Consider the following 27,462-nt stretch of genomic DNA (forward strand, 5'->3'; position numbering starts at 1 on the left):
CTACTCGCCGAGTCCCTTCTTAGACTCAGCGAGTAGGTCATTAAAATATGTGGAACAATCCGCTTCTACTCGACGAGTAGGGAAATCAACTCGTCGAGTAGCCCTTGAAATCAAGAAACTCACATATTAAATCAATACCTGAGAATCGGGGCGTTACAGAATGAGGCCTACTAACGGTAAGACTGACTTGTCTTATACATATATATAATACTTAATCTTTTAATATTATAATAGCATAAGGGTTGAATTTTAAACCTTTAAAACTCTAGGGTTTAGAATTTAAATATTTCAAAATTAAAACTTTTTAATTAAAATTTAAATTTCAAAACTTGTGGGCAAGTTCGGAAACTTTTCAAAACCTTCTAGATCAAATTAAAATAGTTTAATTAATCAAATAATTTGTCATTATCTAAATTTGACCTATTTCAATTTATGGCAAGATAATTCAAATCAAATAATACAAATAATTATCTTTATCATATAAACTAATAATTATCTTATGGATTGACAATTATATTCTAATTGGATTAAGATATGCATTACCATAATAGATAAAAACCAATTTTAATTAGAAAAACAAGTTATGGTAATCCTCCAAATCCAATCTTAGCCAAAATCTCGAAAATATGCATTCTGACTTGCTACCACGTCGTGGTCATCAGGCATATGCAAAATCGAAAAGCTTTTGCTTTAAACAATTAAGCATAGCATCAAATACAATAGAAAAACGACCTAGGCTCTGATACCACTGATGGGTTTTGAGCATTACAACATTCCTATGGTGTACATACAACCCTACAACTTAGGATCTAGGTTTTCTCTAATTGTACATGCAATAATCATCCAAAGCTATAACCCTAATCTAGCATGCATAAATTGAAATTAATAACTAAAACAAGGTTAGATGATTACCTTTCAATTGTAGCTAGCTTGATCTTCAACCTTTGAGAACTTAGCACCTAAAATGTGATGCCTCTAATAGATCACAAACACCAAAAGCAAGTTGAAAGAATATAAGAGAGAGGAAAGGGATCAAAATTTCGGTTGGTACTCTTCTTAGGGTTCTAGTGGCTGAAAATAGGAGTCCCAAGGGTTCCTTATATAGCTGAGCCGCTAGGGTTTCAGTCAAAACCTTAATCCAATTGCTTATTCCTTAAGCAGCCCATAAGATCCTTCCAGAAGGCCCTTATAGACGATTTCTATGTGCGCTTACTCATAGAATTCGTCCATCCCTCCTTTAGGGATCCTTAGCCCAACTTTGTAACTATCTTATAGTTACAGTATCAGTCCCCTTAATTTAATTAATCTCTTTTGAACACAAAATTAATTCCAAATTAATTTTTGACCAATATTAATTAAATAATATGATTTCTCTTTTAATATATTATTCCTATAATATATTAATAAGTCATTATTAACCTCTTGCTACATAATTCATCCAGACAAGTTGCAATGGTGAAGGCAACCCAAAAGGATCATGCTATTATCGGGTCAAGTACATACCAAATATAGTTATGAGCTTAGACACCTAATCCAAAAACTTCTCCATAAGGTCCTTGTTCATCTCATATGGCCAGTTATCCTCATAGAATCTTTGTAATTCAGGAGTCATTGTGGCCACCGTAATGCAAGCAACTTCTGTCGTATCATTGTAGTGCCTTTTGTAGGCAACCATTTCTTTAGGAGTAGCCTTTTCTTCATCGATCTCATCCAATGGTCTCTTAAGTACATACTCCTTGTCCTCGAAATTAAGGGCCATTTTTATGTTGTGTATCCAGTCATTGTAGTTGGTGCCATCCAATTGCACCTTGAAGCAAATTTTCAACAATGAAAAGTTATGGAAGAGGAGGAGGAGGAGGAACCAGAACCATCATTTAGAGTAGACATCTATAAACAAGGTAGTTTTTAGTTACATAAGAATAATCCTTAATATTACACCCAAAATGAAATATCAAGTCTAGGATCCAACTTGATAATTCAAAACTTAGAAAAGGGATGTCGTAATCTAATTGCAAATTATATAAAGGTAGGTAAATGACGATTTACCAATTCCACCATCGAAAAACAAAATTTGAAGAAAATTTAGTTAGGTGAAATTCCTAGATCTTTTGAGACTCACTAAAACAATTCAATGGCATGTTTAATCTAAGATTATGCTCTTCCATTTATGACTGTGACACCGAGGCTCACAAACAAGATGTGAATAACCATGCAAATTAGCTTGACACTCTCGATGTCATTTATCATCTCATTTTAATGTACCGGTTAACCACATGCGCTCCATTAATCAACGATAATTTTCGAGATGCCCATTATCACTCTTTATGGTCACTATTAGTATGTCGGTTAACCACACGCGCTCCACTAACTACTATAAAGTATAATATGCAATTTAATGGGTTAGCATACAAATTCACATTTTCCTAAAGTAACTAAGATTGAGATTTAAAATAAAATGTTTATTTACTTTTAATCGCATTATACCTATTAATGATAATCGATTGTCCTATCAAGCCCGTTCGGCTAACAACCCTCCACCAATCAAGGAAGCAGTGGGTGAGAGTGGACACTCGTTCAACTACCATTGTACATGCAGTTTCCTTATACCCCCTTATAGATCGGCTTCGTGGATGAGACGTACTAGCGGTTCGACTGACTTAGTCTTATACGTATAGTATAAGGTGTATTTAAAAAAAAAAATTCAAAATACAAGTTTATATTTTAAATTTTGAAAATTATACAATTAATTTAAATTTTACTATAAACCACAATAATATGTGACATTTATTATTAAGTTCAATTAATATCCATATATATTATTTAAACACGTAAAAAAAATTATCATATTAATTAACAAAACAATTAATCAAGTCAAATACTTTTCTCCTAACCTGTAGGCTTTTATTTTACCATCAAAGATACAACAAAATCGGATTTGGAACATAAATATAGCAGGTAATTATCACATAAAAGCAGATTAGGTAGATAAGCTCCAAAACTTCGAATATGGACCGAGCTCATGTCGTGAGTTGCGACAAAACAGAAAACTGAGTTTCTTTTCTCTTGATCGATTCACTAATGTGCAAATACATGAAAGAAAGCCATAGGCTATGATACCATTGATGGAAAACGTAGATTACAAAATTTTATGCACTAAGCGGAAAAACATTTAACAATTAAATGATTAGGGCACATGCAACCTATTGAGGATATATGTCTTTCATGTAAAGGAAACATACTATGAACTATCATCATACAAAACTTTCTTATGGAAAATGAATTCATAAGAACAAGAATCTCACCTTAAAGATTGTTATTGCAAGCAACCTTGAATCCTTCTTCAAATCTTTTGGAAGCTAGCACCACAAGCGTTGTGTCTCTGATGGTTCACATCCAAGACAAGCAACTAAGGATTATGGAGAGAGGAGGAGAGGGATTTCGGCCAGATCTTGTGTCACACCCCCAAACCAGAATGGCGGAAACATTCGGGGGTGGATGACTTCACGTAGTATCACAACCAATGAATGTTGTAAAGAAAGTAACACAACGATCACATATATAATGAAAAACGTATGTTGTTGCGTTATACATATTAGCAAAAGAATATTACAATAAGATGATAAATGTTCAATAATAAAACATCCTTAGTGTTCCCTTCTCCAAAAGCTGGTGGTTACCTGTATTACTGATTCCCTAAGAAATACAAGTGGTTTCAAAAAAAAAGTGTCAACAATTAAGTTGGTGAGTTCATAAGTGTTTTGCATTGAAAAGTATGTCTTTTTTGATTGTAAATCGATGAACGAGGTTTTCCGAAAATCCAATATTTTCTATAAATGATTTGAAAAGTTTCCCGTGTTGGAGTGCGTTTGTGTTTTCCATACTTGAATAATAGTGATAAAATTTGTGTTAACGATAAAATGGAAAACTGAAATGCATATATGAATCTCGTAAATCAAACTTGTTTTTATACTTTTATGTGAGTTTTATAACCATACTATTGACACTGACGGCCTGTAACAACATTCTTCGGGTGTTGTAGTGTTATGACATTTGTCACCCCAGACCTGCCGGTCTAACTATAGCTAATAGTTTAGGTGCGGGGTTGTCAATCCCGTATAGATCTATACACAAGTATCACGCTCTCTCTCCAAGAGATTATGGTATATAATACAGGACTTGAAATGCATACATACGAGTACGTTGAAGTTTAAATGTCTCACATTACTTGGTATAAACAGATTTACGATAATAAAGACTTTACTTCTTTTGAAAGTATTTCATTTGTCGAGATGTATATGTAAATGTATGAATAACTGGAATACAATGCTCATTATAGTTTCTCAAAAGTATGTTCCCATTTGGTAATAACAACTTGGTGATATAATAGCCCTTTAAACATAAAGTTATTTTTGTATCGAAACCCTATAAGAACGATAATATAATTATGTTTGTAAAATGATACTTTGATTCTTAATGTACTTGTATTTCCCCCCTAAAGCGTGAAAAGAATTGAAAAGTAGGGGTATGAACTCACTCGTTAAGTTTGAAGAGAGGGGCTAGAGTTTAGCAGAGTTGCGACCGCAGAAAGTTGCGTCTTCGGGTTCTCGGGAATCTCTGCAGCGTAGATCCTTCGTCGGGGGCTTGAGTGCGGAAACCAAGGTAAGAAAATGGTCTCTGGAACTTAGTGATATGGGAGAATGACTGAGAAGTTGTGAATGGTGTGCAAAACTCGAAGCTCATGCCATCTATTTATAGTGCTGGAACTTCCTCGTACGCGGCGCGTAATCTTGGAGTACGCGGGGCGTAATGTGGCGTCATGGCTTACGACTCCTGGCTAGCTAAGCGTAGAGGGGGCGGGCCGACGGGACTCGACTCTGGGTCTAGTACGCGGGGCGTACTCCAAGAGAACGCGGGGCGTAACCCGGCATGTCCTCTTCTAAATTCCGTAACTTTCGCGTACGAGCTCCGTTTTTCGTGTTCTTTATATCCACGCGTAGGTGAGATTATGTTCTACAACTTTCATTTAGACTCCGTCGGCTAGTTTTGACTTTATTTTTAATGATATATTTTTAATAGGCCGGGCCTTCTAAAGTTCGTTAAAAATTCATAGGTTCTTTATTCGACGTCAGTTTTCGTTTGTCTTTTTATCGTTTTATTACCACTGAGGAGATCTTCAACTTCCGTTTAGGTGGCGATAGCTAAATAACACTCGATCTTCAATCCGAGTTTTTAGCCCTCTACTACTGTTACGAAACTTTGAAAATTCGTAACTTCTTCATACGAGGTCCAATTTAGGCGATCTTTTTATGCACGCTCACCTTTCAACGAGATCTACGACTTTTGTTTAGATACTTAAGGCTAAAATATATTTTATTGAGATTTTTCTTTTTATGTCAAATAATGTTTTAACGTCGTGTCGTAAATATATGAGTGGTTATAATTTCTTCAATATAACTCGGTTTTGAGCGTTCTTTATGTTTTTGGAAACCTTGGCATGATATCTAATATTCGATGCAGCCCAACCTTGATACTTGAACGCTTTATTTTCGAGGTTAATTTCGTTGTACTTAGCTTTCGAGTGTTACAATGCTTTTGGAAAATATAGGGTTGTCACATCATCCCCCTGTTAAGGGAATTTCGTCCCGAAATTTAATCTAAGATAGTGTTTACAGTTTTAGGAAAAAGATACGGGTACTTTTGTTTCATCTGATCCTCGCGTTCCCAGGTGTATTCAGGTCCTCGCTTGGCGTTCCAGCGGACCTTTACAATGGGTATTCGGCTTTGTTTAGTCCTTTTGATTTCCCGATCCACGATCTCTACTGGTTTCTCCACAAACTGGAGGTTTTCATTTATTGCAATTTCGTCTAGAGGGACGACAAGGGTCTCGTCGGATAAGCACTTCTTTAGATTTGATACGTGAAAGGTAGGGTGTACGTTGTGGAGTTCCTGAGGTAGTCTAATTTTGTAGGCCACTGGACCGATCCTGACAAGGATCTCGAATGGTCCGATGTATCTAGGGTTCAGTTTTCCATGTTTTCCGAAGCGTATTAAACCTTTCCAAGGTGAGACTTTGAGTAGGACATGGTCTCCAACTTGGAATTCCAAGGGTTTGCGTCTCTTATCTGCGTAACTCTTTTGTCTATCCCTTGATGCTTTTAGACGTTCTCGGATTTGAACAATCTTCTCCGTAGTCTCCCTTATGATTTCTGGTCCAGTGAGCGTGTTGTCAGTTGCTTGTCCTTTTGCTAGTTGTGTGTCCCCCACTTCGGCCCAGCACAAAGGTGACCTGCATTTGCGGCCATAGAGGGCTTCGAACGGGGCAGCTTTGATACTGGTGTGGTAGCTATTGTTGTACGAGAACTCGACCAAGGGTAGATGTGTGTCCCATGCTTTTCCAAAATCGATTACGCAAGCTCTCAGCATGTCTTCTAGGGTTTGTATAGTTCTCTCGCTCTGGCCGTCGGTTTGTGGGTGATAAGCGGTACTCATGTCTAGTCTTGTCCCCAAAGCTTTTTGTAGCGACTGCCAGAACCTTGAGGTGAATCTACTATCTCGGTCCGAGATAATGGATATGGGCACACCATGCAGTCGTACAATTTCTCTGAGGTATGTCCTTGTTAACTTCTCCAATTTATCCGTCTCTTTGATCGGTAGGAAATGCGCTGACTTAGTTAACCTGTCGACAATTACCCAAATGGTGTCGAGTCCGCTTGTTGTCTTGGGTAATTTTGTTATGAAATCCATGGTTATCCGCTCCCACTTCCATTCGGGTATTTCTGGTTGTTGTAATCAACCCGAGGGCTTCTGATATTCCACCTTGACTTTGGCACATGTCAGGCACTTGCTTACGTAGGTAGCAATTTCGGCTTTCATGTTTTGCCACCAGTACAACTTCTTGAGATCGAGATACATCTTATCGGAGCCGGGATGTATGGAGTATCGTGTTCTATGGGCTTCGTCCATAACGATTTCTCTAAATCCACCAAACTTCGGTATCCAAATTCGATCCATGAAATAACGAATCCCGTTGCTCTTGGTCTCAAGGTTCTTATCCATTCCCCTTAGGGCTTCTCCTGTCACATTTTTGGATTTCAAGGCCTCTATTTGGGCTTCCTTGATTTGCGTGAACAGGTGTGATTGGATCGTCATAGTTAGGGATTTCACTCGGCGACCTGAGCACTCCTTACGACTGAGTGCATCAGCCACTACATTAGCCTTTCCAGGGTGATATCGAATTTCGCACTCGTAATCACTTAGTAGTTCTACCCATCGTCTTTGTCTCATGTTGAGTTCCTTCTGATTGAGGATATGTTGGAGGCTTTTATGATCAGTGAAGATGATACATTTTGTGCCGTAGAGATAGTGTCTCCATATCTTCAGAGCGAAGACGACTGCCCCTAGCTCAAGATCGTGCGTTGTGTAGTTCACTTCATGTGTCTTTAGTTGCCTTGAGGCGTAGGCGATGACCTTCCCTCTTTGCATTAAGACACACCCAAGTCCTTGGTTTGATGCATCACAATAGAACACGAAGTCCTCCGTTCCCTCTAGCAAGGCTAGAATGGGCACACTACATAAGGCTCGCTTTAGTGTCTGAAATGCGCTGTCTTGTTTTTCTCCCCAGTCGAAGGTCACATTCTTCTGGGTTAGGGTGGTAAGTGGCTTGGCAATCTTTGAAAAGTTCGGTATGAATCTTCGGTAATACCCGGCGAGTCCCAAAAATTGTCAGATTTCTGTAGGGGTTCTTGGAGTAGTCCAATTATCTATTGCCTTTATCTTGGAAGGGTCCACGTGTATTCCTTCTTTGCTTACAACATGTCCTAGGAAATCCACTTCCCGAATCCAAAATTCGCATTTGGAAAATTTTGCGTAAAGTTTCTCTGCCCTTAATGTTTCCAGTACTTGGCGGAGATGTTTGCTGTGTTCTTCCTGGCTTCTTGAATAGATGAGTATATTATCTATGAATACGATCACGAATTTATCCAGGAAGGGACGACATACTCGGTTCATCAAGTCCATGAACACTGCTGGAGCATTCGTCAATCCGAAGGGCATTACCACAAACTCGTAGTGACCATAACGTGTTCGGAAAGCCGTTTTGGGGATGTCTCCCTCTAGTACTCGCAGTTGGTGATAACCAGACCTTAGATCGATCTTTGAGAAGTAGCTTGCTCCCTGCAGTTGGTCGAATAGATCGTCTATGCGCGGTAAGGGATATCGGTTCTTGATTGTCAGTTTGTTTAATTCCCGATAATCGATGCACATGCGAAAGGATCCGTCCTTCTTTTTCACGAATAGGACTGGCGCTCCCCATGGTGAGAAACTCGGTCTGATGAATCCCTTGCTCAGCAGCTCGTTTAATTGACTGGATAGTTCCTGCATCTCGGCTGGGACTAAACGGTAAGGTGACTTTGCTACAGGGGTAGCTCCGAGGATTAAGTCGATTATGAACTCAACTTGACGTTCCGGTGGGATTCCTGGAAGATCTTCTGGGAAAATATCTGGGAAGTTGCAGACTTCCGGAATGTCTTTAATGTTTTTCGATTCTCGCTTCTTATCTACTACGTGGGCTAGAAAGGCATGATATTCCTTACGAAGATACTTTTGTGCTTTAATACAAGAAATGATTTGTAAACTTGAACTAGGTTTGTCGCCATAAATGACAAGAGTTTCGTTGTTTGGCAGATTTAGGCGAACGGCTCTTTCGTGGCAAAGGATATCGGCATGGTGAAGGCTCAACCAGTCCATACCGATGATGACATCGAAACTTCTTATGGAAATGGGCATAAGATCGACTCGAAACAAGTGCTCGTTTAAATTTAGTGTGCACCCTACGTATAAATCGTTTGCGTGTTCTGTTTTACCGTTTGCCATTTCTACAGTGAATATTTTATTGAGTGGTTGGGGTTTTGATTAAGTAGGTGTTTGAATTTATGACTCACAAAACTTCTCTCCGCACCGCAGTCAAAAAGTATGCATGCATAAGTGTTGTTAAGTAGAAACGTACCCGTAACCACCGTGGGGTCCGCTATTGCTTCTCTCTGTCCTACTGCCAGCACTCTCCCCACACTACTAATATTCCTTTCCTTGGGACAATCCCTCCTGAAGTGTCCAGTCTCTCCGCACCCATAACACGCCCGACTTACTCCAGTGCCAGAAACTTGAGTGATTGGTCGTGCCGATGCTTTACAGAAACGGGATGTGTGCCCTTTCCTGTCACAGTTCTTGCAGTGCATCTCACGACAAATACCATGGTGATGGTAGTTGCACTTGCTGCACTTGGGCAGATTCCCCGCATATGGTTTTTTTGGTGCAGGGGTAGCAGGAGTTTTGGTGGGGGTAGTAGCAGCATGAACCGCAACCATTTGCTTCTTTGAAGGTTCTTGCGAAGTTTGCCCCTTCCTTTTGTTCCAAAATTTCTTCTTGTTGTTGTTGTTGGCATTGATTTCATTGTTGTTGTTCCCTTTGGTTGGTTCAGCCATAATCGTCGCGACTCCTTGACAGACACCATGATCAACAAGAGATTGCGCTAGTTCCTTGGCGCTGGCGAAAGTCAAGGGTTTGGAGGCTAATACACTTCCTCGAAGTTGGGGTGATAGTCCCCAGATGTATCACTCGACCCTTTGGCTTTCCAGGGTTAACATTCCTGGGCAAAGTGTTATTAAGTCACTAAACCTGTTGGTGTAACCAGCTATGTCCGATCCTACCATCGAGAGGTTCCACAGCTCCTGTTCAAGCTTTTGAATCTCGCCTCTTGGGCAGTATTCTCGAAGGAGCATTCTTTTCAGGTTTTCCCAACCCATGTAGTTTGCCACCACCAGGGTTAGTGTTTGGACTTGGCCGTTCCACCATGTCAGGGCGCGTTCGGAGAAAGTAAAAGCGGAAAACTTTACTTTGCTTTCTTCAGGACATGCACAGATTTCGAATACAGCTTCCGTTTTCTCTATCCATTGAGATAGAGCCAACACTCCCCCAGTCCCGTAAAAGGGAATAGGTTTTCCGTTGGTGAAGTCTTTGTAAGTGCATACCCCTGAACGGCTTTAACCTTGGCCATTTGTAAAACTGTTTGTTCCTCCCCCTGATCCGTTGTTGCTCATTTGAGCCATTACTGCAGTTACAGCAGCGGTTACAGCAGTCTGGAACATAACGGTGTCCATAATTGGAGGAGGTGGTGGAGGTGGTGTTGAAGTTGAGTTTCTGCGTGTTGATCTACGAGGAGGCATGTTCTGGTAGAGACAAATAAGAATGAATACTATAAGTTTCTAATGTTTTGACAATCAAGTGTTAGTTGTATCTTGTAATTCGTTTTGACTTTAGTTTATGGTTTCAAGGTAGGCATAGAAATTTAAAACTCATAATTTTTGAGAGGTATAAAATAAGAAATGCTTCATATTCATACATATAGGTCACACCTGAAGTGTGTTACATTTCATGACTTGTTTGGAAAAATTTGACCCTCCTAGGGGTCTCTGATTACAAAGGCAAAAGGAAAATAAGGAAAAACTTTTATCCGAAATCCTAATTTATAACAAAATTGTTGGGGCTCGAACAAGTCCTACTTGCGGCGTTTGGAGCTAGATTCGGCATCCGACCGTTTGACTCCCATTAGTCGCCTCTCGAGATCTGCTTGTTGTTCCTTCATTTCTCTTATTTCTGCCAAAGCCGTTATCATTTGGTTCTGAAGTGTTCCCGTGTAGATTTGGGTATTCTCATGTAGTCCTTCCAAACGGCGGATGTCAGCAGCGTTACCTTGGGTAGCAGCATTGATCTCGCGAACTCTGGCTGCTTGTTGGTCCGCCTGGTAGTTCTGGTTAGCTATAGCATTCACGACGACAGGAAGTGCTCGATCAGCTGAGCCTCCCCCACTAACATTGTAAAAATCTCGGCACATGCCGAAAGGAGGGCGTACACCTTGTTGGCGGCTCCAGTAGTAGAGGCGGCTTCCCCAGATGGGGATGGGTCCCGGTTGATATGGTCTGATTACGGGAGGATGAGGGATGGGAGGGTCGTACACTTCTGGCTCGAAGTCTGTCCCGCTAGAAATCTCCTCGATCTCTTCGTCGACTTCGAATTCCTCTCCGACTTCGACTTCGAATTCTTCCTCGATAACCCCTTCGGGTTCTTCCTCGACCTCTTCTTCGATTTCCTCTGGGTCTTCCTCCGGGTCTTCTTCTATCCAACCGCCGTTGCCTTGGTTTGGGTAGTAGGGATCTCCTGGTAAATGGAATCCGGCCATTTGTCTGTACTAGGATAGATGTATGAGAACGTTATAAGAAAAGAAATTTCTATTTAGCGACTTATTATTTTTAACTATAATTTTTTTTATTGTACAACTATTTTTAATAATACTTCTATATTATTTCAACTTGGCGAAACTAAAATAATTTTGTATTTGGTAAGTTTTCGGCTTATTGTCCACTATAACCATTCCTCGACGTACGTTGGTCAAATCCAGGATAAATATAGTTGATCAGGCTATATTTATTCTTGACCTGATTACATACCCCGAGGCTCAATCGTAGTGTCGTAATTTGCCTTAATACTTTTTAGTAAAACTTGTTATGATACGAGATTAATGCATGCTTGTAAAAATGTATATCTTTAAAAGAAAGTATTTTGTTCATGAAAATGTTTTGTCAGAGGGTTTTTGGTCCCCTTTGCATTTATAGTTTGTATATCGTATGTGGTTCGATATACTTAGTTCACTATAAACAATGCTCTGATACCAATCTGTCACACCCCCAAACCAGAATGACGGAAACATTCGGGGGTGGATGACTTCACGTAGTATCACAACCATTGAATGTTGTAAAGAAAGTAACACAACCATCACATATATAATGAAAAACGTATGTTGTTGCGTTATACATATTAGCAAAAGAATATTACAATAAGATGATAAAGGTTCAATAATAAAACATCCTTAGTGTTCCCTTCTCCAAAAGCTGGTGGTTACCTGTATTACTGATTCCCTAAGAAATACAAGTGGTTTCAAAACAAAAAGTGTCAACAATTAAGTTGGTGAGTTCATAAGTGTTTTGCATTGAAAAGTATGTCCTTTTTGATTGTAAATCGATGAACGAGGTTTTCCGAAAATCCAATATTTTCTATAAATGATTTGAAAAGTTTCTCGTGTTGGAGTGCGTTTGTGTTTTCCATACTTGAATAATAGTGATAAAATTTATGTTAACGATAAAATGGAAAACTGAAATGCATATATGAATCTCGTAAATCAAACTTGTTTTTATACTTTTATGTGAGTTTTATAACCATACTATTGACACTGACGGCCTGTAACAACATTCTTCGGGTGTTGTAGTGTTATGACATTTGTCACCCCAGACCTGCCGGTCTAACTATAGCTAATAGTTTAGGTGCGGGGTTGTCAATCCCGTATAGATCTATACACAAGTATCACGCTCTCTCCCCAAGAGATTATGGTATATAATACAGGACTTGAAATGCATACATACGAGTACGTTGAAGTTTAAATGTCTCACATTACTTGGTATAAACAGATTTACGATAATAAAGACTTTACTTCTTTTGAAAGTATTTCATTTGTCGAGATGTATATGTAAATGTATGAATAACTGGAATACAATGCTCATTATAGTTTCTCAAAAGTATGTTCCCATTTGGTAATAACAACTTGGTGATATAATAGCCCTTTAAACATAAAGTTATTTTTGTATCGAAACCCTATAAGAACGATAATATAATTATGTTTGTAAAATGATACTTTGATTCGTAATGTACTTGTATTTTCCCCCCTAAAGCGTGAAAAGAATTGAAAAGTAGGGGTATGAACTCACTCGTTAAGTTTGAAGAGAGGGGCTAGAGTTGAGCAGAGTTGCGACCGCAGAAAGTTGCGTCTTCGGGTTCTCGGGAATCTCTGCAGCGTAGATCCTTCGTCGGGGGCTTGAGTGCGGAAACCAAGGTAAGAAAATGGTCTTTGGAACTTAGTGATATGGGAGAATGACTGAGAAGTTGTGAATGGTGTGCAAAACTCGAAGCTCATGCCATCTATTTATAGTGCTGGAACTTCCTCGTACGCGGTGCGTAATCTTGGAGTACGCGGGGCGTAATGTGGCGTCATGGCTTACGACTCATGGCTAGCTAAGCGTAGAGGGGGCGGGCCGATGGGACTCGACTCTGGGTCTAGTACGCGGGGCGTACTCCCAGAGAACGCGGGGCGTAACCCGGCATGTCCTCTTTTAAATTCCGTAACTTTCGCGTACGAGCTCCGTTTTTCGTGTTCTTTATATCCACGCGTAGGTGAGATTATGTTCTACAACTTTCATTTAGACTCCGTCGGCTAGTTTTGACTTTATTTTTAATGATATATTTTTAATAGGCCGGGCCTTCTAAAGTTCGTTAAAAATTCATAGGTTCTTTATTCGACGTCAGTTTTCGTTTGTCTTTTTATCGTTTTATTACCACTGAGGAGATCTTCAACTTCCGTTTAGGTGGCGATAGCTAAATAACACTCGATCTTCAATCCGAGTTTTTAGCCCTCTACTACTGTTACGAAACTTTGAAAATTCGTAACTTCTTCATACGAGGTCCAATTTGGGCGATCTTTTTATGCACGCTCACCTTTCAATGAGATCTACGACTTTTGTTTAGATACTTAAGGCTAAAATGTATTTTATTGAGATTTTTCTTTTTATGTCAAATAATGTTTTAACGTCGTGTCGTAAATATATGAGTGGTTATAATTTCTTCAATATAACTCGGTTTTGAGCGTTCTTTATGTTTTTGGAAACCTTGGCATGATATCTAATATTCGATGCAGCCCAACCTTGATACTTGAACGCTTTATTTTCGAGGTTAATTTCGTTGTACTTAGCTTTCGAGTGTTACAATGCTTTTGGAAAATATAGGGTTGTCACATCTTGTCACACCCCAAAACCAAGAACGGCGGAAATGTTCTGGGGCGGAGGACGTCATGTAAAGTATCATAACAATGCAAAGTAGTAAACAAGCAACAACATCATCCATTGCATTAATAGTAAAGTTTTAATACATGTGTGTTCTTTGTAATGTAAATAGACACCAAAAATGAATGATCAAAATAAAAGACGAGTCTTGTCTGTGCTCCGTCTTCTCAAAACCTGTCACCGGTACCTGTTTACTGATGACCTGAGAATACAAGTTATTTTGAAAGCATAGATTAGCATTTAAGATGGTGAATTCATAAGTATTTTAGTGTCTTTGATTTGTCAAACTGTAAAGAAAAGACTTGTAGATGTTTGATGAAAAGTTCATATAAGTATGAAAACCCTAGAAAATCCCATATTTCCTACTAGTATAAAATGTAGTCTTCTACCAAGACCCGACAGTTTTGGAGGTTTGAACCTTTGTATGAATGAAGGTTTTTCCCCATGTACAACTATTATTATCAAAATATAGTCTACCTCATCGTTTATGTGAATATGTCACAAGATAAAAGTAAAAGGGAAAATTTATATAATCATTGAAATCGTATCCTTTGTACTAGGATAAACACGGCGTGGCATCTCGTCGAACCGAACAACCGTAGACATCCGTCGATGTGCAGTTTCCCACTGCAGCTAACAGCCGGGTGTAGAATGGTAAGTCTCGTATAGTATGTAGAAGTATCTCTTCATATAGTATGTAACAGTATCTCTTCATATAGTATGTATTAGTATCTCTTCATGTAGTATGTAATAATATCTCTTCATATAGTATGTATTAGTATCTCTTCATGTAGTATGTAATAGTATCTCTTCATATAGTATGTAGTATATTTGTATAGACTCATGAATGAACTGACTCTTGTATGTTCCCTTTGTACTGGGAATAGCAAGTAGTATCTCTTAAACTATACCTATTATAGTTTACTAGTAATGTAGTTTGAAAAGTCCATGTATGTTTATACACTTTTGCTACACAAAAGTGTTGGAGCTGAAGTCACAACAATTTATTAATACATATATATATATATATATATATATATATATATATATATATATATATACTTACTACATAAGTGTATAGATAGGGTTTTTAACAACACATAAGTTGAAAAAGAGGTTTTGTAATACATTTAAAGGGTTTGAAACAATAAATAATCATGACTTGATGTCAGTTTATAAAACGATTTAAAAGTAGTTTGTTTGATAAGACAGTTTGAAAGTATAGCAATTCCATATGTTTGATAGTTATAAATCACATGTGATTGATATAATAACTATGATATTCAACTTGTATTCCCCCCCCCCCCCCCCCCCCCCGTAAAAGCATATACAAGCATTTAAAAGGTTGGTTAAGGGGGTATAAACTCACCTGAAGTGAGTGAATGTAAGTTCGGTGTAGGATGTTAAGTGTCAAGTGAGGACTTGAGCACACACGGATCCTAGTTAACATATAAAGACACATATATGCTTACAAATAGTGTTTATAACAACTAATTAGGTAATGGAACAACCTTAGGGACTAGGAAACACTTGTACTGAAGTGTTAAACCACATAGGGTGGCACATAAGGGGTGTAGGGCCTCACTTGAGAGTTTATGGTCCATATGGTATGAACCATATGAGTTTACGGCCCACAAACCATTTCCTCATGAGTTTACGACCGTAAACTCATGGTACTAAGCACCAAGTTGTGATTTAAGGTCCTATAAGTCAATATGAAGTGTTCTATGCTCAAGTCTAAGCCCTAGGAAGGAAAGGTGGCACCAATGCACCACTAACTAGTGTTCACGGCCTAGGGACCACTTACCCATGAGTTTACGGGCGTAAAATCATGGTATCTTGTACCAAATCAAAGTTTAAGGTCCCTAGCTTAGGATAGAAGTGTTCTAGACTTGATCCTAAGGCTTGAGAAGTGATTAGGGCTCCTTTTATAGAGTTTACGGCCCAAGAAGGTTCCTTGGCCGTAAACTCCCTTTTGATCATGATTTCTTGATGAATTCTAAGTGTAAACTAGTTGATTCAAGCATACAACAAGCTAAGACAATAGTACTTACAATGTAGAAGCTTGAAAGGGTGCTTAGGGCTCAAGAACACTAGTATGTGTTCTTGGTGAAATGAAGAACACTTGATTATCTATCAAATGAAGAGATTTCACGGATGAAATCATACACAAATACTAGATAATGAAGTTTATCAACTAATTATGGAAGAAAACACTTACTAAGTTCAAGATCTAGTGAAGAACTTGGATGATACTTGAGAGAAAAGAGTTTCTAGGCTTTGAAAATGGAAATAATGACACAAAATAACTAAGTGTCATATTTACCCTAGAGTTTACGGCCGTAAACTCCATGTTATGGTCGTAAACTCCAAACTCTTGGAGTGTTGGAACTTAAATGTTGTGCAATTAACCCTAGAGTATCCTCTCTCCACTATCTCTTACAGTACTAGGCTTTAGAACACTCAAACTGACTCCAAAACTGCTAAAATTTAGCAATTGAAAGTTTGACTTTGATTGAATGCAGGGTTTGTTATAAGATAGAAATTTCAAGTTGTCACAGATCTTTCTTAAGGGAAGGAGTTCCGATTTTGTGAAGGGTACAATCCTTTACATAGCTGAGAAAGCTTGGTGTCAAAGCTAGGGTTTAAGGAGGAAACCCTAAATCCCTTTGCTTGGTGACTAAGCAGCCTATTCCCCTCATTCAAGGGGCTTGGACGAAAACTCCTTAGGATTGCCCAATTGATTTTTGTCCACCTCATCTAATGAGGTCAATGGGCTTCTTTCCTCAACTTTCAATAAATAACCAAATAGACCCTACATATTTAATTAATCTAATTAATTCGAATTAATTATGATTAATTATTAATTAAATATTACTATTTCTAATTAATATATTATTCTCATAATATATTAACAAATCATTTATTCCAATATATTAATTAAACAATAAATCAACTTTCTCTCCAAAATAATCATGTCAAATTATTAGGTTTGAGGGCAACCCAAAGAGATTGTGTTATTATCAATTCAAGTTTATATCAATTATAGTCATGGGCTTAGACACCCAATCCAACACCTCTATATCTCCGTGTTTAGCTTTGATGGTCGAAAAAGAGAAGGAAGAGGAACGTTGATGATCTAGGTTAGCGGGTTTGGTGTTGGATCGCGATGTGGAGAAATATAACTGTGGTTTCCGACAGAAGGGTTGGCAGCTGACTGATGCAGTTGTTCCTGGCAGAAGGGGTGGCACCGATGATCTCATCGGAGATGGAGAAGAAGATGTTGTGAGTAAGTGAGTGTACCTGGAAGACTTATGGACCATTTCATTGTATAGAATACTTATCATTAATAAAAAAAAACTAATAGATATATTATAAAAAAAATTAAAAATAAAAGAAAAACAGAAAAGAGTATTATAATCATTTTGTGTTCGGTAGAGACGAAACGCACAATTTTTAACAATATAAAGATGATTAAAATTAATTTTTAAAAAATAAAAACCAGATACATAACTAACTTACCTTTTTAGAAGAGAAATTAATTATTCTCCGAACAATTTATTCTTATTTATCTTACTCTCAATGTAACGATGAAAAGTGGATTAAAACCATTATTAAGAAAAATTAAATGTATGATGTCATGATTTGAGATGGGTCAGAATAATCTACCAATAGGTCGGTCATATCCCCAATATTTGATCAATTACCAGGGTCTGATTTACCAAACGGTGTAAAATCGTCGACAGTACGCCGTCAAAGCCCTTTTGCCCGAAACACAAACCCTCTGCTTCTTCGATAAACGACCCCCACAGTTTCAATTCCCCATCTCCTTCTCTTTTCTTCTCTCTGCGTGGATTCGTTTAGGCCTCGATCCAAATGGCAATGGCTGGGAGAATCAGATCAAGCGTCCCTCGCCTTACTAAGGCTCTGATGTCCGATTCTGTATCAACTCAGAGATTGAATGTCGAACGAGCTTTGATCTGCCCTAATTTCACCGATCCGGTAATAATCTATTTCACTATCTTGAAATTTAGAATCAGTAAATGTTCTTTTCTTCTTGTTTTGTTTTCAAATTTTTGCTTTGTTATGAGATTCTTTTGTTTAAGGTGTATGTAGCTGATTTACTAACTTTTCTAATGAATAAATTTTGGTAAAATGGGATGAGGGTGCTAGCTTGTATAACGCGGATTATTTTATTTTAGAAACAGGCTACTTTATGGATAGAAAGAAATGATTCAAATTCATTTCGTTTTTCATAGAAAACAAAAAGAACACAATTACTTGAAAACATGGGGTTGCAGAAGAAGCTTTAGTGATGAACACAATTACTTACTGTGGTAATCCTGTATGATAATCTCATCCATCTCTGAGCCTGAATCAACCTATCCTTGAGCAGTCTCCATACATTTAATTGATGGACATTACAATCTTGTTCAGCCAATATATATCACTGAAGGTGTTTGATTTAGCACCAATTAATATGATTGGAACATTGTTAAGATGCTGAAGTTGAGTAATTGGTAAAGGGCATTTGTTTATGGGGCAGGAGTAATAGAAAGGCCAAACAAAACTTATCATATATTCTTTTTCATTGCCCATTGTAACTGCAATGATTGAAATGCAAGTTTGCTAATTTAGGGATAATTTTATTTGCAGCAATCAAGGAACTTTGCCTCTGCTTCTCCAACAAAGGAACCAAAGATTAAGGTAATGGTGTTATTGTGTACTACTTTACTTAAATAGTTTATTTTTTGTTAATTGTAAATAAGTAAACATATAAAGTAAGTTGTTCAGGTTCCAGTGGCGATGTTTGGGGGGTCTGGAAACTACGCGTCTGCATTATATATTGCAGCTGCAAAAGCCAAAACATTGGAAAAGGTTGAAGCAGAGCTTCTTGATCTTGTTGCTGCTTCTCAGAAATCTCCAACTTTTTCACAGTTCATGAAGGATTTGGCAGTGCCAGCAGATACCCGAGTCAAGGCTATGACTCAGATCTGTGATCAAGCTAAATTTTCAGAAATCACAAAGAACTTTTTAGGTATGTAAAATGCAAAATATACCAACATTCATTTCTTTATGATTCATATTACAGCATATCACAGTTCTTGAATTTTGTTGTGATTTGTAAATTCTAATCCATCAGTTGTTCTGGCTGATAACGGGAGGCTCCGCCATGTGGACACCATTGCAAAGAGATTTTCAGACTTGACCATGGCACACAGGGGAGAAGTCAAAGCCATTGTTACCACTGTCATTGTAAGTTGCTTCCTTTTCAAACATCATTCAAATCAACAAAAGACATTTATAGCCTTATATTTGGACAACATTGATTTTGATTTAATTGGTTAGATTTATTATTTTTTTAAAAGTAGAATGCTATATAATAAGAAATACTTAGTTTGGTCTTCAATTGATTTCATTCAGCCACTTCCTGCTGAAGAGGAGAAAGAACTGAAAGACACTTTACAGGAGATTCTTGGGAAAGGAAAGAAGGTTAAGCTTGAACAGAAGGTAATAATGTCATGTCATATGCTTTTGAGTTTTAAGGGTCAAACTGGTCATTTCTAGATGTGAAAAATCTATAGAAAGGGTAAATTACTAATTTGGTCCCTATGCTTTACACAAGATTGTAACTTCAATCCAAACTTTGAAATTGCCCCAATGTTATATTTTGTTGTGGATATGGTCCCTGTGTTTCTCTCCAAATTGCAAGTTTACTCCAAATTTTGAAGGTCATTTTATATACACAAGGACTATATCCGCTACAAAATGCAAATTGAAGGACAACATTGGGTTGATCTCAAAATTTGGACTGAACTTGTGGTTTTTATTAAAGCTTAGGGACCAAAGTTGTAGTTTACTCAAAGAATAATTAACTGGGGAAAAATTGTAATAAGGTTAGCACATAATGAGACGCTGACTCATCTTCTTATATGAATCAGATTGATCCAAGTATTCTTGGTGGGCTTGTGGTGGAATTTGGTCAGAAGGTGTTTGACATGTCCATAAAGACACGTGCCAAACAAATGGAGAGGTTCTTGCGAGACCCCATCAACTTTGATGCCTAAACAACTTATCTTTTTGAAATTACCATCTTGCCCTAATGACAGCTTTTGTTTTTCATTTCATTCCCCATGTTTTTTTTTTGCAAATAAGAAAAACCGTTGAGGTATTGTTAATGTATACATGATTAAATACTGGGGGATATTTTTCATGATAAAGATGATGGTATGCATGTCTTCTGTGCAAAGGAGAGAATGAAAGCGAGTTTATGTTCTATATTGTTCCACGGTTTTAGGTGTGTTTGTCAAAAATAGCTACTAATTAGAAGCTTAGAGCTATTACTTTCGTAAATGTAGAAATGTTTAGCTAAATAGCCGTAAACATTTGAAATATGTTGATTTATATAAAACATAAAAGTTAAAAGCTAAAATATTTCAAACACTTTCTGAAGCTATTTGAGGAAGCTTGAGTTAAGAATTATTTGTTCTAAAGTAAAAGTTTACTGTTGGTATTTCTAAATGAATTTCTCTTTATTTCAAAATTCTTTTCAAAAATTAGTAAAGCTAAAATTTTCTAAATGTGTCATTTCCGAACACGCTTGTAACCTAAAGTATATCATAGTATGTTCAAACATGACAACTACTTTTTTTTAGGACATTGTCAATTACCTTTTCGAGGGATAGGTGATGATGTATGCTCCTTCTATAATGGTTATAAAGATAATACAATCGAATTTATAAATTCGGTTTGGCTCTCAGTTCCAAAATCGAGTTACCCCTAGTAGTTACGGTGCACTGTGATAAACATCTTCCCTAAAATTCTATATGTAACACTTGCTATTCATTTCACACCCACGAATTCTTGAGGGCCATGGAAGGGCAATTTTGAAAGCTTTTTAGCTAAGATTGAAGTTAAATCCAAAGGAGTTCCATGGGACTCAAACATTCAACTCCATAATTTGGATTATAGGTAATCCCATCAAGCTTAATTGGTGTTTTCATGGTGGATGTGGAAAGGTGATGAAACCCTAGTTCTTGTATGACTTTAATGGAAGGAGAATCTTAGTGATGGTGTTGTAAGCTTGATAATCATGTTTTCATGTGTTATATGTCAAAATCATGAAAGTAAACCTATATCATAATGGGATTAAGATATATAAACGAGTTATTTGTGAAGTATAATCAGTTTTAACCATAGGTCAAGTCCTACGAACAAGATGTATGTGTTGAATTAAGTTTATGCAGAAATGGTTTTACCGTGGACTGTGGTATTCAAGTTAATATATTGCTTTGATAGTTTCTAAAATGAAAATAGATACAAGGCTTCAAGAGCTAGAATTTCATACAAGATTGTCAAAATCGGGATCTTACGTAGGATCGTTTTAAAGTTTGTAAGATCGGAATCAGGATTCTAAAATCCCACAAAAAAATGATATAATAAGGTAACTGATTGTATATAAAACTTTTTTCCTCATTTCATGGTTAAAACTTAAATAGTTCAAAAAGGTAACATATAATGTAGTTTTTTTTTTTTTGAAACGCCAAACTAACTAATCTACTCCTAAATAACCACCTATGTCTCCACCGAGACTTGAACCCCTGACCTCTCATATGAGATGGTCACTTCATACCGTTAGGCCATTGACCTTTTGGTAACATATAATGTAGTAGTTAATGACATGGTTAAATAGCTTATAAGAGCATTAAGATTGGCCATTTAACATACAATATGTATGTAGCAACTCGCAACCTTCATGTTATTTCCTTTAAATCTTTAATACATTATTTGCTTTAACTACAAGGAATAAATTGGTAACAACTTTAACTTTTGAAGCTCAATTAAACAGTGCAATTCTCAAGCTTCCAAGGAAAAGGCCTCAGTAGTAAAAGAAAAGAATTTGGAAAAAGACCCACCTCTATTGTTGAGCTTGAATTGTTGAAAGAATAAATTATTAACAATTTGAAGCTAAATCTCAAATTCTACCATCAATGAGAGTAAAACGTAAATGGAGAAAAGGAATTATATGGTTGTTGGTCATTTACGATTCACAAAACAGTACAAGAATGAGGCTATTCTCAATTAACCTTTGTGTAATGAGTCCAGGTCAACCAGTAAATGAGTAAAGATAATAAAAGAACATATTAAATTTTGATAATTTTCATGGAGTGGTAAGATCGGATCCTGATCTTACGATGATCCCTACGATCTTACATATAAAATGATCATATTTTGTTTTAGCAAGGTTTTCATAAGTAGGATTATAGGATTCTACGATCTTACGATCAAAAGTCCGACCTTGATAACCTTGATTCTATGTGCATAAAACATCTCAAGGTGAATAACCATACTTTCCTTGATTCCTTCTAGATAATTAATATCTAGGTATGCCATTATTGTTATATATACTGTAAAGCATTTTACCAAATGTTTGATAATACTCTTATGTCTAAAACTTATGTAACCCACCATACAATTTTATATTACATATGTTTAGTTTAGATGTCATGTATCTCAAGTTCATCTATGAATGCTTTGACTTTAGTAGTAGACTTTTGAAGGATATTACAAATAAAAGCTGGATATGGTTTAGAATATATATAGTTACTATTTTACTATGGATTTGTTGTAACGCTTCATGTTGTCTTTTGAAACAAATACAATCTATTTTGTTTTTAGGGGACAATGTTTTGATAAATATAACTTGAAGTCGTAAAATGCTTATAAAAAAGCATATAGCATTTAACAGTTAATATAAAACAAAGTAGGTGTTATGTTTTTAGCTTTTAACTTTTATGTAAATTTGAATACTTCAAAATTTTACGAATTTTTAGCAAACAATTCTACTTTAATAGAGTATTATACCTTCCTGCTTCTAATTAACAACTATATTTGTCAAACACGCCCTAGATCAAATCAAATGTTAACGGGAGAAAAACAACAAATATTTGCCATGTCTAAAAACTTGGAACATAGGACAGAAACCAGCTTTTGGTCTATCCTTTGTACAAAAAAAAACATAAATACCCTTCTCGATCTTTATCATAAAAAATAGCCTCTAATATTTAATCATGTATACCAAGAGAATACAAGACCTCAACGGTTTCTTATTTGCACAAACAAACCCATGGAGAAAGAAATGAAACACAAAAGCTGTCATGAGGGCAAGATGGTAATTTCAAAAAGCCTGGAGTGTAAATGATCAAATAACAACAAACACAAGTTGTTTAGGCATCAAAGTTGATGGGGTCTCGCAAGAACCTCTCCATTTGTTTGGCACGTGTCTTTATGGACATGTCAAACACCTTCTGACCAAATTCCACCACAAGCCCACCAAGAATACTTGGATCAATCTGATTCATATAAGAAGATGAGTCAGCGTCTCATTATGTGCTAACCTTATTACAATTTTTCCCCAGTTAATTATTCTTTGAGTAAACTACAACTTTGGTCCCTAAGCTTTAATAAAAACCACAAGTTCAGTCCAAATTTTGAGATCAACCCAATGTTGTCCTTCAATTTGCATTTTGTAGCGGATATAGTCCTTGTGTATATAAAATGACCTTCAAAATTTGGAGTAAACTTGCAATTTGGAGAGAAACACAGGGACCATATCCGCAACAAAATATAACATTGGGGCAATTTCAAAGTTTGGATTGAAGTTACAATCTTGTGTAAAGCATAGGGACCAAATTAGTAATTTACCCTTTCTATAGATTTTTCACATCTAGAAATGATCCTTAAAAGTCAAAAGCATATGACATGACATTATTACCTTCTGTTCAAGCTTAACCTTCTTTCCTTTCCCAAGAATTTGCTGTAAAGTGTCTTTCAGTTCTTTCTCCTCTTCAGCAGGAAGTGGCTGAATGAAATCAATTGAAGACCAAACTAAGTATTTCTTATTATATAGCATTCTACTTTTAAAAAAATAATAAATCTAACCAATTAAATCAAAATCAATGTTGTCCAAATATAAGGCTATAAATGTCTTTTGTTGATTTGAATGATGTTTGAAAAGGAAGCAACTTACAATGACAGTGGTAACAATGGCTTTGACTTCTCCCCTGTGTGCCATGGTCAAGTCTGAAAATCTCTTTGCAATGGTGTCCACATGGCGGAGCCTCCCGTTATCAGCCAGAACAACTGATGGATTAGAATTTACAAATCACAACAAAATTCAAGAACTGTGATATGCTGTAATATGAATCATAAAGAAATGAATGTTGGTATATTTTGCATTTTACATACCTAAAAAGTTCTTTGTGATTTCTGAAAATTTAGCTTGATCACAGATCTGAGTCATAGCCTTGACTCGGGTATCTGCTGGCACTGCCAAATCCTTCATGAACTGTGAAAAAGTTGGAGATTTCTGAGAAGCAGCAACAAGATCAAGAAGCTCTGCTTCAACCTTTTCCAATGTTTTGGCTTTTGCAGCTGCAATATATAATGCAGACGCGTAGTTTCCAGACCCCCCAAACATCGCCACTGGAACCTGAACAACTTACTTTATATGTTTACTTATTTACAATTAACAAAAAATAAACTATTTAAGTAAAGTAGTACACAATAACACCATTACCTTAATCTTTGGTTCCTTTGTTGGAGAAGCAGAGGCAAAGTTCCTTGATTGCTGCAAATAAAATTATCCCTAAATTAGCAAACTTGCATTTCAATCATTGCAGTTACAATGGGCAATGAAAAAGAATATATGATAAGTTTTGTTTGGCCTTTCTATTACTCCTGCCCCATAAACAAATGCCCTTTACCAATTACTCAACTTCAGCATCTTAACAATGTTCCAATCATATTAATTGGTGCTAAATCAAACACCTTCAGTGATATATATTGGCTGAACAAGATTGTAATGTCCATCAATTAAATGTATGGAGACTGCTCAAGGATAGGTTGATTCAGGCTCAGAGATGGATGATATTGTAATTTAAGGATTATACTTGAAGAAAACCCATTGATTTAAGTTGGGACAAATGACAGATAGTTATAGCAATAAGACATTAAGACATAATTAAGAATAAGATAGAACAACATTAATATGGTGGTAAAAAGATGTGAGAGGCAATAACAAGGTAGTTTACATGAAAACAATCAACTTCAAACACTACAAATTCATTTCAGACCATAAGTTTTTTCATAACTATAGCTTCTTCTGCAACCCCATGTTTGCATATTCAAGTAACTGTGTTCTATGAAAAACTCGAATCATTTCTTTCTATCCATACACTAGTCTGTTTCTAAAATAAAATAATCCGCGTTATACAAACTACCACCCTCGTCCCATTTCACTAATACTTATTCATTTGAAAAGTCAAATCAGCTACATACAGCTTAAACAAAAAAAAATCACATAACAAAGCAAAAACCGCATAAAACCAGTATCTTGAAAACAAAGCAAGAAGAAAAAACATTTACTGGTTCTAAATTTCAAGATAGTGAAATAAATTATCACCACCTGGGGATCGGTGAAATTAGGGCAGATCAAAGCTCGTTCGACATTCAATCTCTGAGCTGATACAGAATCTGACATCAGAGCCTTGGTAAAGCGAGGGACGCTTGATCTGATTCTCCCAGCCATTGCCATTTGGATCGAGGCCTAAGCGAATCCACACAGAGAGAAGAAAAGAGAAGGAGATGGAGAATTGAAACTGTGGGGGGACGTTTGTCGAATAAGGTGAAGTAGCGGAGGGTTTGTGTTTGGGCACAAGGGCTTCGATGGCGTTGCCTGTTAGACAATTTTACCCTCACACTTAGATTATGTCATTATATGGCAACTAAATATTGATTTTGATTTTAAATCGTCCGATCATTTGATTTTTATGCACTACAAGTATATAAACTTTTAGGGGTGTTTGGCTGAGCTTATTATTAAAATAACTTATTAGTTGTTAGCAGTTCCATACCGATATAAGTTAAAAAAAATATTATGGATAAAAATAGCTTATTCCCGTGAAAACCATTAATAAGTCATTTTTTCATAAGTTACTCATTATAACTTATTATCTTATAAGTCAATAAGCTAATAAGCTATAAGCTAATAAGCAATAAGTTTTTTACCATACACCTCCTAAATTGTCTGTTAAATAAGAGAATGGTGTCGATTAATAGGTTGAGTGGATGACATAAAGTTGTTTTAAATAAGTTGTCTTTTTTTCCTTCCCCTTTTATATATATGGCTTGTTTTGCCGCTACTGATATGGTAGTAAAGTCCAAGAAAGCTGAGAACCACCTAAAGGATCTTGAAGAAGCATTCAACATATTGGATAAGCTCAAATCTTCCAAATGTCATTTTGGAGTGGGAAATTCTTGGGCTAAATGGTAACAGAGAGAGGTATAGAAGCAAGTCCAAAACAGATCAAAGCAATCTTGGACCTTAAATCCCCAACCTCAACTAAAGATATTAAAAGATTGACAGGTAGAGTGATGGCCTTAAACAGATTCATTTTTAAACCATCAGAAAGACACAAGCCTTTTTATGCTATCCTGAGGAAGAACAAGAGATTTGAATGGATATGTAACAATCGTTTTCCAAATCCGGGTTGTTTTCTTGATTAAGTGGTTAAAGTGTTAATCTGTAAGTTTTGGAGTATTGCGTTGTGTTTATATAAGAATAAAACTATGTAATACTATTAATTTTAAGTATAGAAATACTTATACATTTTTGGTCTTACGGTTTTTAAGACTACAACTCACTTTAAAGGAAATATTAGATTTTCTAGGAACAAGCACTACATTTTTAAGAATGGTTATTTACTTATACACTACATTTACAAGTAAGGTTATTTACTTATACACTACATTTATAAGTATGGTTATTTACTTATACACAACATTTATAAGTATGATTATTTACTTATACACTCGATTTTTGGATAATAAAAATCACATGACAAGTCATACTTTTTATAAGCTTAGAAGTTATGGGAACTTTTATTTTATTAATGCTTTTGGATACATACCACACACACACATTCTTCTTTTACGCTGAAGACATACAAATACAAAACATTTTACAAGGATACGATTTTTACACAAGGAAAAATATCGGATTTTTCTACAACTGAACTCTTATGAACTCACCAACTTTATGTTGACTTTTAGAACGACATGTAATCTCAGGAAACAATTAAGCTCGAGTTAGTGGAGCTACTTTTGAAGACGAGACACCAGATATCATTACGAGAACTACTTTATTTGATAACATGCAAACCTTGTAATGTATTTTGATACTAAGTAACATTTGGGTCATGTAACTAATATATAATCATATGATATGATGATGGTTGTTTATGTAATTGTGTATCAATGTGTACAATAATTATGATACTATGAACATCGTTCCACCCCCGGACGTTTCCTCCATCCGGTTTAGGGGTGTGACAAAAAGCATAAAACAAATACAACGATGAACCAACAATAAATATATACCAAAAGGAAATCTACATAGATATGTCGTAGAGTTGTTTAACAAAATTGGAGTGTATACGCCCATACATCACCGTTAAAACAT

At 36.5% G+C, this 27,462-nt stretch overlaps 2 protein-coding genes across 2 annotated transcripts; one reads left to right on the top strand and one right to left on the bottom strand.

Moving 5' to 3' along the window:
• The first annotated feature begins 17,678 nt into the window (after positions 1-17,678).
• Positions 17,679-20,217, top strand: LOC145101513 (ATP synthase subunit O, mitochondrial-like). The gene is made up of 6 exons (XM_079038724.1): positions 17,679-17,942; positions 18,597-18,647; positions 18,735-18,978; positions 19,084-19,196; positions 19,365-19,451; positions 19,883-20,217. Exons 1-6 carry the CDS (start codon positions 17,817-17,819, stop codon positions 20,006-20,008), a joined length of 747 nt encoding a protein of 248 aa, XP_078894850.1. The 5' UTR covers positions 17,679-17,816; the 3' UTR covers positions 20,009-20,217.
• Positions 20,218-22,978: 2,761 nt separating this feature from the next.
• On the bottom strand, positions 22,979-25,679 carry LOC145101523 (ATP synthase subunit O, mitochondrial-like). The gene is made up of 6 exons (XM_079038734.1): positions 25,408-25,679; positions 24,520-24,570; positions 24,189-24,432; positions 23,971-24,083; positions 23,716-23,802; positions 22,979-23,293 (listed from the first exon to the last, which is right to left on the bottom strand). The coding sequence occupies exons 1-6, from the start codon at positions 25,534-25,536 to the stop codon at positions 23,168-23,170; spliced, it is 750 nt and encodes a 249-aa protein (XP_078894860.1). The 5' UTR covers positions 25,537-25,679; the 3' UTR covers positions 22,979-23,167.
• Between the last annotated feature and the right edge of the window lie 1,783 nt (positions 25,680-27,462).

This window comes from Lactuca serriola, chromosome 1 (assembly GCF_051521515.1).
Source record: "Lactuca serriola cultivar US96UC23 chromosome 1, Lser_US96UC23_V15, whole genome shotgun sequence".
Classification (NCBI taxonomy): Eukaryota; Viridiplantae; Streptophyta; class Magnoliopsida; order Asterales; family Asteraceae; genus Lactuca; species Lactuca serriola.